Genomic DNA, 20,395 nt, shown 5'->3' with positions numbered 1-20,395 from the left:
CCTTCTTGTGAGACTTCAAATCATGACTATTTTGCTGCGCTCGTACTTACAGGTTCTCGCCTGGGTTGACGTACACCTGACACGGAAGCGATCTCGTCAGCTTTGCATTTAAATCTACTGATGCAGGTTTGGGCTTCTGTGGAAGGTGAAGCAAAGTGAAAATTCAAACTGGGCTACATTCAGGAGACTGGAGTCAAGTTTTGAAAAATGACGTTGATTCCTGAAGTTATAACATGCCAACGGCAGGAGTATTTTTAACCTCCCCTGTAAATAACTATCCAGCAACACCAAGTTGTTGTGCAATCGTACTTCAAGCTAATTACATATCTTTCCTTATCAAAATCTTTCCTTATCAAAATCTTTCCTTATCAAAATCTTTCCTTATCAAAATCTTTCCTTATCAAAATCTTTCCTTATCAAAATCTTTCCTCTGGTGGGCAGTGAAAGAGGAATGTTAAGTTTCAAGTAGCTATATTGCTACAAACTACATTTGTCATGGCTTTGTTAGACATTCATAAGGGCGGCAAGGTGACGCAGTGATTAGTACTGCTGCCTCACGGTGCCGAGGACCTGGGTTCGATTCCTGCCCTGGGTCACTGTCCGTGTGGAGCTTGTACGTTGTCCCAGTGTCTGCATGGGTCTCACCTCCACAACCCAAAAAGATGTGCAGGACAGGTGGACTGACCACACCAAATTGCCCCTTAATTGGAAAAAAATAATTTGGTACTCTAAAAAATCAATACAGAAGTATACTAAAATGTACATGCGGTAGTTTTGGGGAGAAAAAAGGGAAAATTGACAAACTGTTTGAAAGGTGTTTATATTTGATTTGATGGGCAGCAGGGTGGCACAATGGTTAGCGTCGCTGCCTCATGGCGCTGAGGTCCCAGGTTCGATCCCGGCTCTGGGTCATTGTCCGTGTGGCTTTTGCACATTCTCCCCGTTTGCTTGGGTTTCACCCCCACAACCCAAAGAACTGCAGGGTAGGTGGACAGGCCATGCTAAATTGCCCCTTAATTGGAAAAAATGAATTGGTTACAATAAATTTATTTTAAAAATTAATAAATTAGATTTGATTGTGTTTGGAATAAAATATATTTTTTTAAAAGACATTCAAGACACTGATTTACTGGCATAATTCTAGTCAATAAAAAACAAACGCAAACACAGATAGATCTCACCTCCTGCCACTCCAACACCCCACTCCATGCTAGAATCTTATTGGCCACTGAGGAAGGAGGTGGAGGTGCCACTGTCACTCCAGCACCAGCTCCAACACCCACAGCCTGCTGAAAGAACAGAGCAAAATATCATTACTAAATAATTGAGACTACACAAGTATCAAGTCCCTCTCCCCATCCACCAATCCAAACTAAAACCCCTTGACATTCAATGGCATTACCATCACTGAATTTCCCACCATCAGCATCCTGTTGCCAATGGGATTACCACTGACCAGAAACTGAATTGGACCAGCCACGGAAGTACTGAGAAGCTACAATAGCAGGTCAATGGCTGGGAATTCTGCAGCGAGTAACTTACCTCGTGACTCCCCCGAGCCTGTCCACTAACCACAAGGCACAAGTCAGGAGTGTGATTGAATTCTCTCCACTTGTCTGGATGAGGACAGCTCCAACACCACAAGGAGCTCGACACCATCCAGGATGAAGCGGCCCTCTTGATTGGCACCCCACCCACGGCCCTCTTGATTGGCACCCCATCCACAAACATTCACTCCCTCCACCACCAGTGGACAGTGGCAGCCTTGTACATCATTTACAAGACGCATTGGAGCAAATCGCCAAGACTCCTTCCAATACCTCTACCACCTAATGGGAACATCGGCAGCTGCAATGCCCCTCTATGTCACTCACCATTCTTAAAATGGAAATATATAGCTGTTCCTTCACTGTATTACGATCCCGGACCAGACCCCAACATTTGCGAGGAAACCGGCAGGAACCCCAATACGTTTATAAAAAATTAGAAAACTGTGATATTTCACGCCAGAGGTGATTCCACACAAAAATAGGAAGATTGTACATTAAAACAAACTTTAACAGTATTAAGCTGCCTTATCACAGAAATGTAGCTTACAATTACCAGTGAAACAATGCTTAACAATAAAAAGAAACACTAACGTCCAACGGACACCTTCTTTATCTCCAATCAAGCAAAACCCATCATAGATCAAAAGCCACTTTTAAATAGAGTTAGCAAAGTCAAGATTACTTGCCAATCTTTGGATAAAGAGTTATCTTAACAGACTGCTTGGAGAGATCTCGTCAGGAAACAACCTACAGATTCTTGTCCATGTCAGACTACTACTTAAGCTGACAGCCTTCTGCAGAAGCTGTTCAGTTCTCAGCCAAACCGAAAACTCAAAACTGACTGCCTGCTACAGCCCTGGCTCCTCCCATGAATTACATCATCCAATTACTTTTTTTTTTTAAATATTTTTATTCAAATTTTTTAAATATTTTCAACAAACCCCCCCCTTACAGAAAAAAGAAAAACAAAGAACACATAAATAAACATCTTACAACTAGATCACAAATTCTCCCAATATACAAACACCCCATTAAGCAATGATAAACATAATAGAAAACACAAAGTACACCCCACCTCCCCCTTCTGGGTTGCTGCTGACCACCTCCTAATGCTCCGCTAGAAACTCTAGGAACGGTTGCCACCGCCTGAAGAACCCTTGCACAGACCCTCTCAAGGCAAACTTTACCCTCTCCAATTTAATGAATCCTGCCATGTCGCTAATCCAGGCTTCCATGCTTGGGGGCCTCGCATCGTTCCACTGTTACAGAATCCTCCGCCGGGCTACCAGGGACGCAAAGGCCAGAATACTGGCCTCTTTCGCCTCCTGCACTCCCAGCTTGTCCAATACCCCAAATAGTACTAACCCCCAGCTCGGCTTAACCCGGGTGTTCACCACCTTAGACACCGTCCTCGCAAAACCCCTCCAGAACCCATCCAGTGCCAGGCACGGCCAGAACATGTGGGTGTGATTTGCTGGGCTCCCCGAGCACCTCCCACACCGGTCTTCCACCCCAAGAACTTGCTCAGCCTCGCCCCTGTCATATGCGTCCTGTGAAGAACCTTAAATTGTATCAGGCTAAGCCTGGCGCAAGAGGAAGAATTAACCCTACCCAGGGCGTCCGCCCACACACCCTCGTCTATCTCCTCCCATTTATCCTTTAGCTCCTCCACCGAGGTCTCCTCCTCCTCCTGCATCTCCTGGTAGATCGCCGAGACCCTGCCCTCTCCAACCCACACCCCCGAGAGCACCCTATCCTGGATCCTGCGTGCTGGAAGCAGCGGGAACTCCCTCACCTGCCGTCTTACAAACGCCCTTACCTGCATGTACCTGAAGGTATTTCCGGGGGGTAAGACTGAATTTTTCCTCCAGCGCCCCAAGGCTTGCAGACGTCCCATCTAAAAACAGGTCCCCCATCCTTCTAATTCCTGCCCTGTGCCAGCTCAGGAACCCTCCATCCATTCTCCCCGGGACGAACCGATGGTTCTCCCGGATCGGGGACCAAACCGAAGCCTCTACCCTCACCCCTGTGGCGTCTCAACTGCCCCCAAATTTTCAAAGTCGCCGCCACCACCAGACTCGTGGTGTACCTAGTCGGCGGGAGCGGCAGCGGTGCAGTCACCAGTGCTCCCAGACTCGTGCCCACACAGGACGTCATCTCCAGCCTCTTCCACGTCGCCCCCTCCCACTCCATTACCCACTTGCATATCATCGCCACATTGGCAGCCCAGTAATACCCACACAGATTAGGTAACGCTAACCCTCCTCTGTCCCTACTCCGCTCCAGAAACACCCTTCTCACCCTCGGGGTCTTTTTCGCCCACACGAATCCCATGATGCTCCTGCTGACCCGCTTAAAAAAGGCCTTAGGGATCAGGACGGGGAGGCACTAGAATACAAGGAACCTCGGGAGCACCGTCATTTTCACCGACTGCACCCTACCCGCCAGGGAGAGTGGCAGCATATCCCACCTTTTAAACCCCTCCTCCATCTGCTCCACCAGTCGCCTCAAGTTGAGCTTGTGTAGGGCCCCCCAGCTCCTGGCCACCTGGATTCCGCCCTCTTCAGTGGAAGCTCGTCTATCCCCCTTCCCTGGTCCCCTAGGTGTACCACGAAGAGCTCACTTTTTCCCACGTTGAGCTTATACCCGGAAAAGTCCCCAAACTCCGAGGATCCGCATCACCTCCGGCATCCCCCCCACTGGGTCCGCCACATACAGTAACAGGTCATCGGCATACAATGATACCCGGTGTTCCTCCCCAGGACAGCCCCCTCCAGCTCCTGGACTCCCTTAGAGCCATAGCCAAAGGCTCAATTGCCAATGCAAATAGCAACAGGGATAGGGGGCACCCCTGCCTCATCCCTGGTACAGCCGAAAGTATTCCGACCTCCTCCGATTCGTGGCCACACCCGCCACCGGGGCTACGTAAAGTAGCCTAACCCAACTATTGAACGCCTCCTCAAACCCAAACCTCTTCAACACTTCCCAAAGGTACCCCCACTCCACCCTATTGAAGGTCTTCTCCACGTCCATCGCTGCCCCCTCCACTGCAGGCATCATGATTACTTTAAGGAGCCTCCGCACATTGGTATTCAGCTGCCTTCCCTTAACAAAACCCGTCTGGTCCTCGTGAATCACCCCCGGGACACAGTCCTCAATTCTGGTAGCCAACACCTTCGCTTCCACGCTGAGGTGAGATATTGGCCTATGCGACCCACACTGTAATGGGTCCTTGTCCCGCTTCAAGATCAGCGCCCTGGACATCGTCGGGGTAGGGCCCCCCTCTCCCTCGCCTCATTGAAAGCCCTCACTAATAGAGAGCCCAGCAGGTCCATGTACTTCCGGTAAAATTCCACCGGGAACCCATCTGGCCCCGGTGCCTTCCCCACCTACATACTCCCCAGCCCCTTAATCAGCTCCTCCAGCCCTACCGGTGCCCCAAGCCCAGCCACCTGCTCCTCCTCCACCCTCGGGAACCTCAGCCGATCCAAAAATCGACGCACCCCCCCCGCCCCCCCCCCATCTCCGTCGGGGGCTCAGACCTATACGGACCCTCATAAAAGTCTCTAAATACCCCATTTATTCCCACCGCACACTGCACCATGTTCCCCCCTTTATCCCGAACTCCCTCGCTGCCTCCCGCTTCCGAAGCTGGTGTGCCAACATCCGGCTAGGCTTCTCCCCGTACTCATACACCGCCCCTTCCGCTTCCCTCCACTGCACCTCTACCTTCTTGGTGGTCAACAGGTCGCACTCGGCCTGGAGGCTTCGTCGCTCCTTGAGTAGTCCCTCCTCGGGGACCTCTGCATACCTCCTATCCACCCTTAAAATCTCCCCCACCAAATCTCTCCCTCTCCTTCTTCTCCTTGTGGGCCCTAGTGGAGATTAGCTCTCCCCTAATCACCGCCTTCAGCGCCTCCCAGACCACCCCCACCTGCACCTCCCCATTATTGTTAGCCTCTAGATAGCTTTCAATGCACCCCCGGATCTGCCCGCTAACCTCCTCATCCACCAGCAAACCTACATCCAGACGCCACAGCGGGCGCTGGTCCCTCTCCTCCCTTAGCTCCAGCTGCACCCAATGCGGGACATGGTCTGAGATGGCTATGGCCGAATGCTCCGTGCCCTCCACCCTCGGAATTAGTGCCCTGCTCATAACGAAGAAGTCTATCCGGGAGTAGGCTTTATGGACGTGGGAAAAGAAAAGAAAATTCCCTGGCCCCCGGCCTGACAAACCTCCATGGGTCCACTCCTCCCATCTGGTCCATAAACCCTCTCATCACCTTGGCCGCCGCCGGCCTCTTACCCATCCTGGACCTGGAGTAGTCCAATGCTGGATCCAGTACCGTGTTATAGTCGCCCCCCATTATCAAGCTCCCTGCCTCCAGGTCCGGAATCCGGCCCAACATGCACCGCATAAATCTGGCATCGTCCCAATTCGGGGCATATACATTCACTAATACCACCCGCACCCCCTGCAGCTTACCACTCACCATCACATACCTACCTCCATTGTCTGCCACGATGTTCAGCGCCTCAAACGACACCCGCTTCCCCACCAAAATCGCCACCCCTCGATTCTTTGCGTCCAACCCCCGAGTGGAAAACCTGCCCTACCCACCCCTTTCTCAGCCTAACCTGATCTGCCACCCTCAAATGCGTCTCCTGGAGCACAACCACATCTGCCTTCAGTCCCTTCAGGTGCGCGAACACACGGGCCCTCTTGACCGGCCCGTTCAGGCCTCTCACATTCCAAGTTATCAGCCGGATCAGAAGGCTTCCCGCGCCACCCCCAAAGCCGATTAGCCATCCCCTTTTCTAGGCCAGCCACGTGCCCGTGCCTCCCACACTCTCCATTCCCCCCAGTGGCAGACCCCCACCCCGGCGCGCTCTCCGAGCTCCAGCTCCCCTTTGGCCAATGCAGCAGCAACCCAGTCTCCCCCCAACCCAAGCTAGGTCCCCCCATAGCTGAGTTGCTCCCCCCTTAGCACTCCCATAAGTCAGCTGACTCCTGTTGACCCCGGCCACTCCCGCCACTCCATCGACCCCCCAGTGTGGTAGTCTCTCTTTCCCCCCTCCCCCCCCCCCCTTCCTGTCCATCAGCGGGCACTACTCTCCAACACCACCCTTCCCCTGGCCCCGCCCCTTCCTTCCCGAGCACGGGGAAAAGCCCGCGCTTTCCATCAAACCAGCCCCGCCCTCTGGTGCAGCTCCCTTTTGCGGCCTAATCCCAGCTCCCCCACTTCAGCCCCCCCCCCTCCCCACTTCGGCCCCCCCCCCCCCCCCCCACCCCACTTCGGGCCTTCCCCCCCTCCCCCCTCCCCACTTCGGGCCTCCCCCCCCCCCAAAACGAGGCCCCATCCTTCCAACCACCGATGCCCACACTCTCCACACTCTCACAAAACCTCCATTTCGAACCATTTCACCCTACCCCACCCAGCACCCAAGGAAACAATACAGAACGGAACAGAACATCCCCCAAAGCACAGTAACCACAGTAGCCCCCCACGACCTCCCCTCACAACCGACCCTCAGTCCGTGTCCAACGTTTTGGCCTGAATAAAGGTCCACGCCTCCTCCGGCGGCACAAAGTAATGGTGCCGGTCCTTAAACGTGACCCACAGTCACGACGGCTGCAGCATCCCAAATTTCACCCCCTTCCGATGCAGAACCGCCTTAGCCCGATTGTAGCCAGCCCTCTTCTAGGCCACCTCCGCGCTCCAGTCCTGGTATATACAGACATCTGCATTCTCCCACCTGCTGCTCAGCTCCTTTTTTGCCCATCTTAGGACACACTCCCTGTCCACCAAGCGGTGGAACCGCACCAATACCGCCCGCGGCAGCGCGTTAGACTTGGGCCTCCTCGCCAGGATTCGGTGGGCCCCATCCAGCTCCAGGGGCCTCGGGAAGGGACCTGCGCCCATCAACGTGTTCAGCATCGTGACCACATATGCTCCAGCATCCGACCCCTCCATTCCCTCCGGGAGACCCAGAATTCTTCCTCCTCGAACTTCTCCTGCCATTTCCTATGCAGCGCCTTGTGCGCCTCCACCTTCACCGCCAGGCCCAATATCGCGTCCTCATTCGCCGAGGCCTTCTGCCGCACCTCCCGGATCGCCGCCCCTTGGGCCTCAACCAGCTTGTCGATCGAAGCCTTCATCAGCTCCAGCAGCTCGGCTTTCAATTCCGTGAAGCAGCGCTTGAGAAACTCCTGCTGCTCGTGCGACCACTGCGCCCACGCTGCCTGGTCTCTACCCGCCACCATCTTGGCTTTCCTGCCTCGCACTTTTCGCTGCACCAAAATTACTTGTTTCACTGCTCCACTCCTGGTCCAATCCATACAGTGCCGGGGAAATCGTACTGTCACCTTCCCACACTGGGAACCGTCGAACAAATGCCGCGGGGGCCCCTAAAAAGAGGCCAAAAGTCCATTTCTGGCGGGAACTGCCGAACATGCGACTTAGCTCAGCATAGCCACAACCGGAAGTCCACATCATCCAATTTCACTCAAATCCCATGACCCACTTGCTTAAATTTAAACACAATGTCCCTCAATATCTGCTCCCCAGAAATCATCAAAATCCATTAGGCCTCTCCTTGTAACCACAAGCATGGCTTGAAGGATGATCTCATGTTTATGCCATCTTAATTGCTCAATCTGCAGCCACAGTGTCTGCCTGTATTTTAAACCAGGATTTAAAAAAATATTATTGCAGCAGATATACACACACCCTAACCTGGCTTTTAAAACCATTACGGCACCAGATACATATAACACAATTGATATAAGAAATTCCTACATTCATCACAACTGTCAGTGTTGAAATTCTGGAACTTTCTCCCCAACAGCAATGTGGGAATATCAACACCACATGGGCTGCAGCAATTAAAGAAGGTGGTTCGTTATCACCTTCAAGGACAATTAGAGGTAGACAATAAATTCTGGTCTTGCCAAAAATAGAGGTTACTCACCATGGACTGTTGGTTGGGTTGCTGTGCAGCCTGTGGCTGCTGTGGCAAGGGAACACCAGTGGTAACTGTGGATACCAGGCTAGACTGCACTGCTGCGGTCATCATGGAAGCCGTAGATGGGATGACTTTGGCCAGACTAGGCACGGGGGCGGTCGTTAACGTTTGCGGAGTGGCCTGGCTGAACATAGCTCCTACACTGGAAGCTCCTACACTGGAAGCAGGAGGTATTTGGCTGACTGCAGAAACTGTGAAGGAGCAAAGTGTGAAAAATAACTGTTTAGCCATCTCTGCAGCAAGGGGTTTTGAACACTTTTCCATCAGCAGCAATACAGTAACAACATTTCACGTTCCCACCATTTTCTTTCCTCTTCCAAATATAATTACTGGGATAGGACTCCGTAAGTTCTCCCGCAAGTACTTTTCCCAAATAGCTGAACTTTGCATTTGTTTCCCATCTCTAACGGCCCTTGAACTTGACCATTTCAGAGGGCAATTAATAGTCAACCTCATTGCTTGGATCTGGAGTCACGTGTAGGCCAGAACAGGCAAGGGCAGCAGATTTGCTTTCCTCAAGGTCATTAGTGAACAAGATGGGTTTTTTTTTTTTAAAACAACAATCTATAATGGTTTCAGGATCACCATTACTGATTCTTGTATTAATTAATTAATTAATTAATTAATTGATTGGTTTTTATTTTTAAAGATTTAGAGTGCCCAATTATTTTGTTTCTTCCAATTAAGGAACAATTTAACCTGGCCAACTCACCTAACCTGCACATCTTTGGATTGTGGGGGTGAGACCCACGCAGTCACGGGGAGAATGCGCAAACTCCACACGGACAGTGACCCGGGGCCGGGATTCAAACCCACGTCCTCAGCGCTGTAAGTAGCAGTGCTAACCACTGTCACGTGCCGCCTTCACTGATTCTTTTATTAATTAAATTTAAATTTCACCAGCAGCCATGGTGGGATTTGAAACTACATCCTCAGAGCATCAGCCTGAGTCTCTGGGTTACTAGTGCCGTGGCATTACCACTGCATCACCATCTCCCCCCAAGGTTGGAGTTCGCCTACCCAATCAAATACATAGAATCCCTACAGTGCAGAAGGAGGCCAGTCAGCCCATCAGATCTGCACTGAGCCTCTGAAAGAGCACCCGCCCGAAGGCCCACTCTCCCGCTCCATCCCCACTTAACCTGCGTATCTCTGGACTGTGGGAGGAAAGGGGAGCACTTGGATGAAACCCATGCAGACACGGGGAGAACGTGCAAACTCCACACAGTCAGCCGAGTCCGGAAATGAACCTGGGTGCCTGGTGCAGTGAGGCAGCAGGGCTAACTACAATGCCACCCCTGTTCTTAACCAACATCCTTTCAAGATAATTTGTTCCAGTAAAGGTCAGCAATCAAGAATAGCAATCCAGGGCAGCACGGTGACAGTGGTTAGCATTGCTGCCTCACAGCGCCAAAGTCCCGGCTCTGGGTCACTGTCCATGCGGAGTTTGCACATTCTCCCCGTGTTTGCATGGGTTCCGCTCCCACAACCCAAAAATGTGCAGGGTAGGTGGATTGGCCACGCTAAATTGCCCTTAATTGGAAAAAATGAATTGAGTACTCTAAATTTATTTAAAAACAGCAATCCTAGATGATGTTCTGCATGCACGCACCAGCCCCACCCCTAGCCAAACCAGGACAGAGATTAAATCTGATGCTGCCTTGATCAATATCAGCTGACTCAGCAGAGGCTAGGCATCAAATATTCAATCTTTTTAAATATTCTGGTTAAACAACACACTGTCAAGACGATCAGGGAACCAAGTTTAACCTGCAGCTGCACAGCAGAATTAAAAGGATATTAATTAATATAGACTTGTATTCTGTTGTTCCAGAAACAGGCCTCCAAGTCACCCATTTAATACGAAGATGTGGAGAAATCTTTTCTCGGAGGGTCACAGGTCTGTGGAACCCTCTTCCCAGAGAGTGGTAGAAGGGGAATCAAAGGGTATAGGAGGTTGTCGTTGAGGCCACAATCAGATCAACCACGATCTTACTGAATGGTGGAGCAGGCTCAAGGGGCCAAATAGCCTCCTCCTGCGCCCAATTTATACGATCATAGAATCAGTTCCAAAAAGGGGTAGAAAGTACATCTTTGCATCATTATTATTCACTAAGCCAACGATAAACTAAATGACGAATGGAGCGAGGGTACACGCACAAGTTAAATTATGCAATTTTGACCCAGCTCTACACAGACCTGCGCCTGCAACACCTCACTGGCCATGAACGGGGACACCGAATGACAGGAAAGTCTACAGAATGACACAATCCAGTTTAGGGCCGCGCAGTCTCTGGTCTTTTCACCTTACATCGATTAGTTGCTGGGACCACAGCTGCCTTGAGTTGATTGGTCGCTGTTTCCACGGCAATCTGAGCAGCGGCTTGAGCCGCGGCAAGGGAGCCAGGCACTGTAGGGCCCTGCAAAATGAAAGAAATTACAGGCAAACTCTGTATCAGAGCAAAGCAGGCAGACCCAACTTTGTTACAGCAAACGCTTGAAGCAAGTTTATATTTTATTTGTTATTCTTAAGGCTATTTTTGCACACTTGCCTGTGTGGCATCACTGACCGACAATAACGCTTCCCATGCAATTTGAACATTAATAGAACCGGTCCCTTGCATTTGATGTTTGCAAACCGTCAGGAGCTTACGGAGTCGGAACACACAGATCCGTCAACGTACGCCGTTTTCCGGCAACTCGGTGTCGAGCTCCATTCACAACTGGTTCAATAATGAAGCAGCCTTTTTCGGTCTACAGCAGAGCTTGGATGGCACTCAAGCTTGGTCGGACCAGTGACAAGTACAACACCTGCCATCTCAATGCATTGTAGCCTGGTGGGTATCCGTGAAGACGTTAAAAAGGTTAACTCTGCATCAGCAAAGGTTAACTGCTGCGATCTGCAGCAAAGAACAGGTGTGAAGCCAGGGAGTGAGCACAGGAGCCGATTGGACAGTGGCTGTTGCCTTGACCAGACAGTGATTGAACACAGATCTCTGTGATCCTGTAAGAAATAAAACTCCCCAGAATGTCACGATTCCTTGAGCATTCGGGACCAAGAAGACAGCGATTCATTAATGCTTGTCCTGTGTGTACATGACTGGAAGCATGGTCAGTGTCAGCAAGATATGTATGAGAAGGAGAGACAAAGGAACGTCTGGAGCGATAACCTGCAGGAACCACCATCATAAGAAGCAGCGTCCTGGGTGTGCAACTCAGCGAGGACATCATAATGCACCAAGAGGGAAACTCATCACTTTGCCTCTTAACGGGTGGCATTTAGGTCTGAGCCGTGAGTTTTGAATAGAAATACTTTGTCTCTTTTGTGGCAACCTGGCATGGTAGAATAAAGGAGATTGTTGTATGACTGCGACTGCTTTGTCCAGAACATTAGTTAACACAGGTTTGAGGTGCAACAGTATCATCAATGCGACTACAATACCTTGGGATATGGGACATTCATATTTAATTCATATTTTATCCAGCTTTACTGGATCCATGCAAGTCCCCAGTTCAGCAATACCTTTGTTTTAAAATTCTCATCTTTGTGTTCAGATCCCTCCATGTCTCTGCAACCTCGCTTTGCTATCTCCTACATAACACAATTTTCTTCCGCTTGTCAGTAGTCACAGATCAAACAGGAAGAATCTCTAACTTGTGTCAGACGGTGGGGATCTGATGGAGGCCATTCTGGAGAAAGAACCATCCAACAGTTGATTATTAACAGTTAGGTGCATTTACCTGGTATGGCTGCGAGGCTGGCGGTATTGCCTGGGACTGTGACGGTGGCTGTGATTGCGATAACTGGGGTGCCTGTGGTTGACTCGACATCAGACTTGGTTGTTGCTGCGCTGATGGTTGTGGCTGTGACGGAGCTGGTTTCTGTGGCATTGTATTAGCTGCAACTGTTCCTCCACCTAAAGGGAGCAGAGCACAAAATCGGTCAAATATCTAATGGGGCAGCACAGTAACATGTGGTTAGCACTGTTGTTTCACAGCGCCAGGGTCCTGGGTTTGATTCCCGCTTGGGTCACTGTCTGTGTGGAGTCTACACATTCTCCCCGTGTCTTTACTCCGGGTGCTCCGGTTTCCTCCCACAAGTCCCAGAAGACGTGCTGTTAGGTAATTTGCACATTCTGAATTCTCCTTCTGTGTACCCGAACAGGCGCCGGAGTGTGGCGACTAGGAGCTTTTCACACTAACTTTGTTGCAATGTTAATGTAAGCCTACTTGTGACAATAAATATTATTAGGTTCCATTTTTACAGCGACCGAAAGTTACAAACTTGATGCTGAGGTCCTAGGGAAGTTTGCAATGTAGTTACTTTCTCTTTTTAATACCCTGCTCTTCTGCAGTAATGTTACCTCACTGATGCAGGATACCTTGCAGTACTTCTGTTTAGTGACTATTACTCATGGGACCATCAATAGGCTATTCAATTGCAGGGCAAATCCATTGTTGAGGCCCAGCAGTGCAGTCACCTATCTACACTTTTCAACAGAGGTAGGAACACAGGAACAGGCCTTCGAGCATGTTCCACCATCCAATGAGATTATGGCTAATCTGTATCTTCCTTTGCCTCCTATTGCTTAATACCTTCGTTAATTGTAGTCCATTAAACTCAAGACTTAAAATTAACAAAAAGCAACGATAGTGCTGCAGCTCTCACCTGGAAGCACCATCCCCCGGATCATTATCATATGGCGTGGGTCCTGACTGTAGTCTTTAAGCGGCGTCTCCACAACGTTGCCCAGAGTCGCTTTTTCAAAGAGCACACGCAAGGCAGGCAGCTTACGAGGGGACACCACGGAGAAATGGATCCCTCTCTGCAGAATGAAGTCATGACACAACATGTTAAAACTAGATGCAATGAGAATGTGAGTGGGAGGGAAATAGACAATTCTACCTTATCCACACATGAAGAAAACCTTTAACACAATTCTCTGCCACAAACCAAAAGTTACATTATCTCCAGGACATGTGTTAAGGTGCCCTATTCAAAGGTGGATTTGCTCAATAAACTGATACAATGGTTATGGGGCTCCAATGCACACAAGGGGTTCAAGATCGAGAAGGGGGGGGGGGGGGGGGGGGGGGGAGAAATGTCACACCCAAGACATACGAATTAGCTGATCTCAGCCAAAGCTGTGCACTGGGATCTCAGCACACAGATATACAAAGAGGGGGAGAGAGAAAAAAAAAAATCAGAGGGACCATCTAGTGCAGTGTGCGGAAAGCAGATGGGGACGGGGTCGAGCTTGCCGCTTATTCTCCCCAGCACAGAACAGTTTCCTGGCTCTCATTATCTACCCTCACATGGGAAGCTTAGTTGGGAGTGGCAGGGCGAATGCCAGGTGCCTGGGGGTGAGACACACACAGACGTGGGGAGAATGTGCAAACTCCACACGGACAGTGACCCAGAGCTGGGATCGAACCCCCCTTTCCCTCTAACAAAGGGTCAGCAGCCTTAAAACAGAAGCAGTCACAGAATGATACAGCACAGGAGGTGGGGCCATTTGGCCCATTGTGTCTACAGCAGATCTACTAGAGAACAAAAATTTGCTTGGGGAATGGAATGGTTTTGAAAACTTACAAGAAAGAGAGACAACTGCATCAATCTTGCTTGCCTTTCTTCCCGGACATCTGTGATCTTTCCGGCTAAATCTCAACTTAATCTGAACCTGAACCGCTAGCCTGCGCTCCTAAATGTTATAGTCACAGGCAGATCAAGTGTTTGAATCATTTTTGTCAGCTTACTGCCAGATTTCACCCTCTCCGCCCTTCACTAGCCATGACTGGGATTACACCAGGCTGCATTTACTTCGCAAAATGCGCCAGCGATTTGTTTATTTCCATACTTTTACTCTTGGCCTTTCGGTTTCACGGGTTTGTACAGAGGAAATAACCAAGCTTAGAGATCAAGGTTTCTCACAGATGGTGCAGATTCTGGGATCTCAGTGGTTAAGTGTGCCTGACAATGACGTAGAACAATGTTTAAAGCCGCAGCTGGGTACATTCCAGGAACCACTGGCAACGTCTTAAGTAAACAAGACGCATTCGCCACAACCACCCTTAGAAAATCTGTTTCCCAATTTACAGCACAGGATGCCACTCTCCAGAGACTTCAATTCTTCAGTTGCACGCGCGCTTGCCCAGTGAAAACACTCACATCTCCAATCATCTGCACCAGATTATCAGTTGTGAAGCCAGAGTACGTGGTGCTCTCCACCGCCGGCAGTAGGTATGGCGGAGAGTTACAGATCAAAACACAAACCTTGTGGGTCTGCCCGCTGAAATAGAGAAGACATTTTTTTTTAAAAACGCAGCACAAATACCCGACCAAATCTGCATTCCAACCTGACCATCTCACAATCCATTTGATGTCCCAACTTTTTATTAACAAGATATTTGGTGCACCCCCCCCCCCACAAACAAATTGGAGTGGTGAAGAGCATAGCCCAGCATAGCACTTGATTACGTTTTAATCTGTAAGGTGGCGCAGTGGTTAGCACTGCTGCCTACGTCGCTCAGGTCCCAGGTTCGATCCCAGGCCTGGGTCACTGTCCGTGTGTAGTTTGCACATTCTCCCCATGTCTGCGTAGGTCTCACCCCCACAACCCAAAGATGCGCAGTGTAGGTGGATTGGCCACGCTAAATTGCCCCTTAATTGGAAACATATAATTGGGTACACTAAATTTATTTTAAAAACTTTTTAATCTTGGCAGATTCCAGTGTCCAGAAAGTGACCATGCACTCTAATTTTTAGGTTATGTCCCCTAGTCCTAAACTCCCCAAACAGCAGTAGTTCCTCCCAATCTACCCTCTCTGTTCCCCCATAATATTTGAAAACCTCAATCAGACAACCCCATAACCGTCTAAATTGCAAGGGACACAACTATAGTTTGAAAGATCACTCTGTTTAATTTAACCAGTGGGGTTCAGCCATGTCCTGGCAAATCTAAGCTGCGTTCTCTCCATGGTCACTGTATTCTTTCAAACAGCTCCCCATTATTTTCCAGTGACACTGGTGGAAAGTTTGCAAGTTCATCCAGGTCAGGATTAGGCTAGTCTGTGATGCACTCCTTGGTTCAGCAGCCCGCCAACACCAAGATCACATTTAAGGAATGGCCACTCAGCTAAGGAACCAGAGGCTGAAGAACTGTGCTTGCAAAACTGCCCACCAAGCAGGAGTTGAGAGCCTTCAGAACACCAGTGGCATTTGAATTAGAATTGGCCCGTAAGGAAATCAGGGCATAGTTACGCAGTGACTTGACATAACATTTCTACATGTTATTTACGAATATATAACTGATGCAGTTGTCTTTTTTGTTAAGCTTATTACATGAATTGAATGTAGGGAGATTAACCCTAGCAGTACCACAGTAATGCTGCATTACCGGTGATGCCATCTTTTGGATGAGACATTAAAGCAAGGCCTTGTCAGCCCTATTAGGTGGGCGTAAAAGATCCCATGCCACTATTTCAAAGAAGAACAAGGCAGCTCTCCCTGGTGCCCCCGCCAATATTTAACCCTCAATTAACATCACTAAAAACAGATTAGTGTGTGATTTATCATGTTACTGTTTGTGGGGTCATGCAGTGTACAAATTGGCTGCCACACTTTAATTCAACAGCGTCTGAACGTTTAAAGAGTACTTCATTGGCTATGAACTGCTTGGGAACCTCCCGAGGTGAAAGGCGCTATACAAATGGTAAGTCTTTCCGTCTTCCCATTCAGAACATGGAAAACATTAGGCCTCTTGGCACGAGAACAGCAGGCACAGATTCATGTCCACAGATCTGCGTCACACCGTGCCATTCAAAAAGTGATTTCGAAAGAAAAAAATTTCCAAAACGAAAAACAGAATTTAAAAAAAAATCTTACATTTGTTCTCGCATTTTCTTGAAGTCATCGAAAAGCTGCAGTGCCGTGCTGAGTCCCTCTGCAATCAAGCTACAGCTCTCCCCTCCGCCCCCCATGAACCTGAGGGACACAAGACAGATTATTTTGATGAAAAATGGCTCTAAAGAATTTTCAGAGGAGAATGTGGAAAGTCTTTTAAGCCTACCTGGACTATCATTTCATTAGACACACAGAACATCTACAAACTCACTCAATCCCATCTCTCTCAAATCCATAGTTACACCCAGAACCCATTTAACAATCCGCTTTGTTCACCTTCCGCAGAAACCCGTATCACTGGTTCAATAGCCTTTGGGTGCATATTTTCTGCCTGACTTCCTCTCTAACTGCAAACTTTTACTCTGGTCCCCTGGTATGTTGAGTCATGCACGGTGAACACTTTTCCATTCTCTTCTAACATTGCACCTCTAATAGATTGTCATTTTTTCCCAGATTTAAATCAGCGACAAAGATGCTTACACTGTTTTTCTGCCATTCTGTCGCCTCACGCTCTTTGCTTTAATGATAAAATAGCCACACCAGGTGAGTTACTAACTCAGTGTGGTTCAGTGGTTTTCAACAGGCAACTTCTGTTGTTTTTTTTTTAAAAAGCTGCAGAATAATTGTCTTCATTGCAAGATTGAAAGTGACGGTCATTGTGAAATGAAAGCAGATTCATGACCACGGCCAACATTCTCAATTATCACCCAACCCAAAACTGGTTGGTATTTGCAAGGCGTATTAAGATTTTCACAATGAAAGCCATGGCTCAGCTGGAAGTGCTCTCGTCTAGAGTTCAGAGGGGTGTAGGTTCCAGGGAATGGAAAATTAAAATAATCTAGGCTGACAACCAGTGGAAGTCTGAGACTGCACTGTGTACAGTGCCTTGTTTTGGATGAGGAACCGGCTGCCCTTGAAAGATGGATCGTAAGATCATCGGGTGCTGTTTTCACGAGGAGTTAACTTCGGTATCTTGCCCAATGTTTATCCCTCACTCGACATCACAAAAACAGAAACATCCTTATTACGCGCTGTGCACAAGTTGGCTGCTGTTCCTGCATTACGACAGTGACGGCATTTCAAAAGTGCTGTAAAGTGCTCTTGTAGGTCCTGAGGCTGTGAAAGGCACTATAGAAATGCAATTCTTCCTTTTATCCCAAATTTCTGAAGTCAGGTTGACGCATGTCAATTTTGTGTTCAACAGCGGGCAGCACGGTGGCACAGTGGTTAGCATTGCTGCCTAATGCGCTGAGGACGTGGGTTCGAATCCCGGCCCTAGGTCACTGTCCATGTGGAGTTTGCACATTCTCCAGTGTCTGCGGGGGTTTCACCCCCACAACCCAAAGATGTGCAGGATAGGTGGATTGGCCAAGCTAAATTGCCCTTAATTGGAAAAAATAATTGGGTACGTTAAAATTTTTAAAAAATAAATAAAATTTGTGTTTTAACAGAAACGTCTTAGTGCGCAAGAGGGCAGCAACTCCGGAAAGAAAACATCATTAGTACACACGTCAGCTTGGGACAGTTGCCACTACTCTTCACTTTTTAGCTTCAGGACTTCAGCACAGAAACTCGGGCAACAGTGCAGTTCTGGCAGATTGGTGAAGAGATTTATTCTTCAAATGAGGTGTGAAACAAAGACTCCATCTTCGTATTCAGGTAGATGTTAAGAATGGCCCAAGTACCAACATGAGTGCAGTTTTCCCTCGTGTCCCGGAAAGTTAATTTTCCTCAAGCAACATCAGCAGAAATCAATTAACTATTGGTTCATCTTATTATTGTTCCTGGGACTTAGTGTGCAACATAGCTGTTGCATTTACCGACAACACTGAATATAGTTCAGGGTTACAGAACCATACAGCACAGAAGGACATCACTTACGAACGTACAAATTAGGAGAGTAGGCCTCTCGGCCCCTTGAGCCTGCTCCACCATTCAAGATGATCATGGCTGATCTGATTGTAACCTCCAAATCCCCACATACCCCCAATAACCTTTCGCCCCTTTGCTTATCAAGAATCTCTCTGCCTTTGCCTTAAAAATCTTCATAAGGTCTGCTGCCACTCCCTTTGAGGAAGAGTTCCAAGGACTACTACCCTCTGAAAATTCTTTCTCCTCATCAATGAGCAACCCCTCATTTTTACACAATGATTCCTAGAGTTGCCCACAAGAGGAAACATCCTTTCCACGTCCAGCCTGTCAGCACTCTTCAGGGCCTCAGATGTTTCAATCAAGTCGCTCCTTACGTACTCAATCAAAACCCTTCATAATTCTGAACACCTTGTTAAATCTCCCATTCACCTTCGCTAAGGAAAGCAACACCCTGTCGTAATTATATACACTGAACCAGACCTTGCAGCCATACTCCTCGATCACCATCCCCAAGTCTCTCCTGCTCCACCGGCAGTATAGACTTACCAAAGGAGGCAGCACATACTTAGGAGGCAGCATGATGTCATGAAATCAGAAGGGAATGGCCCTCAGATTACCACATAACACCCTTCCTCAGCTGGTGACTCGGTATTCCTCTGTGGTGGGTATTCATGTTGGAATTGTGCTGCAACAGAGTACATGCTTGTGGTTGGCAATTAAGAGCAGCTGCCCCCAATTGTCAATTAGGGCTTCATTACAAGAGGATAAAAAGTTGCTCACACGGTGTTGGGTTCTGTTCACTTTGATGCCGTAGCCCTTTACAGAACTGCATTTTTAATTTATCATTGGATTTAAAACATTAGGCACCACAAAGAAAAAAGTGTACCAAGAGCACATAATCTTCTTTGGATTGGGACTTCAAAAGTGGGTCGACAGCAACACTGTTTACCGATCTGGCCACGTCCTGAAGGACACCAGTGAGGAAACTTCCACTGGTTGGAGTCATAATACCTGGCACAAAGAAAGATGGCGGTGGTTGTTGGAGACAACAGGTTGTTGGAGCCCAGAACATCGTTGCACGAGTTCTTCAGGGTAGTGTCTGTCCTAGGTACAACCATCTTTGCTTGCTTCGTCATTGACCTTCCTTCCATTCTAAAGTCAGAAGTGGGGATGCTAGATGATGATTGCACAAGAGTCTTTGGTACCATTCGCAAGCCCCTAAGATACTGGAGCGGCCCACGCCTGTGCAGAAGGACTTGGAAAACTTCCAGGCTCGGCTGAACAAGTGGCAAATCCAAGATAAAATATCCTTTATCAGTAAATGCGAAAACTGAACATCCAAAAACCGCACTTTTTTTAACCCCATCAACCTTAATAGCGCGGGAAGTCTAATTGTTTGTCTGCTGTTTATAGTGTGATTTGTGTGTGAACATGTAAAAAATAAATTACAGATACCCTGTATATATTATTCAGCGATACATCTTACTTTTCTATCCATTTTGTTATTTTCAGACTGTAGCTCCCGACTCCTGAAAGCCTGTCCACCATCTCAAAGACATTTATGAGAGCAGCTCCTACAACACTTGAGAAGCGCGACAACATCCAGGACAATGCAGTCTACTTGATCAGAACCCCATCCACCACCAGAAACATGCACTCCATCTACTACCAGGTCGCAGCGGCTGTAGATTGGGCGATCTACAAATGCAGTGCAGCAACTTGCCAAACCACCTACAACAGTACCTTTCAAAACCATGGCCTCTACCACTGAAAGGATTTGGGTAACAGGTGCATTGGAGCACCAGCCCCTGCATGTTCCCCTCCAAGCCACACACCACCCTGACCTTTTGTAACAGCACCGTGGGTGTTTCTACACCACATGGACTGCAAACGGTTAAAGGCAGAAACCCGCTACCACTTTTTCAAAGGCAATTTAAGGCTGGGCAACAAATGTTGGTCTTGCCAGTGAAACACACATCCAACAAACGATTATATAGTAAAGAAAAACTAATTTCTCTCGTCTGCTCAAAGTAACTGAAGCCCC

General features: G+C 48.5%; 1 protein-coding gene across 3 annotated transcripts in view; it reads right to left on the bottom strand.

Annotated features, from left to right (window-relative positions):
* The window catches only part of med25 (mediator complex subunit 25), a 53,174-nt gene that overhangs the window by 27,091 nt on the left and 5,688 nt on the right, over positions 1–20,395 (bottom strand). For 2 of the 3 annotated variants that reach the window (XM_072492255.1, XM_072492256.1), the window contains exons 5-12: positions 16,462–16,560; positions 14,746–14,866; positions 13,246–13,402; positions 12,318–12,493; positions 10,888–10,996; positions 8,523–8,767; positions 1,182–1,289; positions 51–136 (exon numbers count right to left, since the gene is read on the bottom strand). In XM_072492255.1, coding sequence (XP_072348356.1) covers positions 51–136; positions 1,182–1,289; positions 8,523–8,767; positions 10,888–10,996; positions 12,318–12,493; positions 13,246–13,402; positions 14,746–14,866; positions 16,462–16,560 — 1,101 coding nt within the window. The remainder of the gene's footprint in view (positions 1–50; positions 137–1,181; positions 1,290–8,522; positions 8,768–10,887; positions 10,997–12,317; positions 12,494–13,245; positions 13,403–14,745; positions 14,867–16,461; positions 16,561–20,395) is intronic. The other variant, XM_072492257.1, reaches the window with a different exon arrangement.

This window comes from Scyliorhinus torazame, chromosome 29 (genome assembly GCF_047496885.1).
Source record: "Scyliorhinus torazame isolate Kashiwa2021f chromosome 29, sScyTor2.1, whole genome shotgun sequence".
Lineage (NCBI taxonomy): Eukaryota > Metazoa > Chordata > Chondrichthyes > Carcharhiniformes > Scyliorhinidae > Scyliorhinus > Scyliorhinus torazame.
This window is presented reverse-complemented; position numbering and strand designations above follow the sequence as displayed.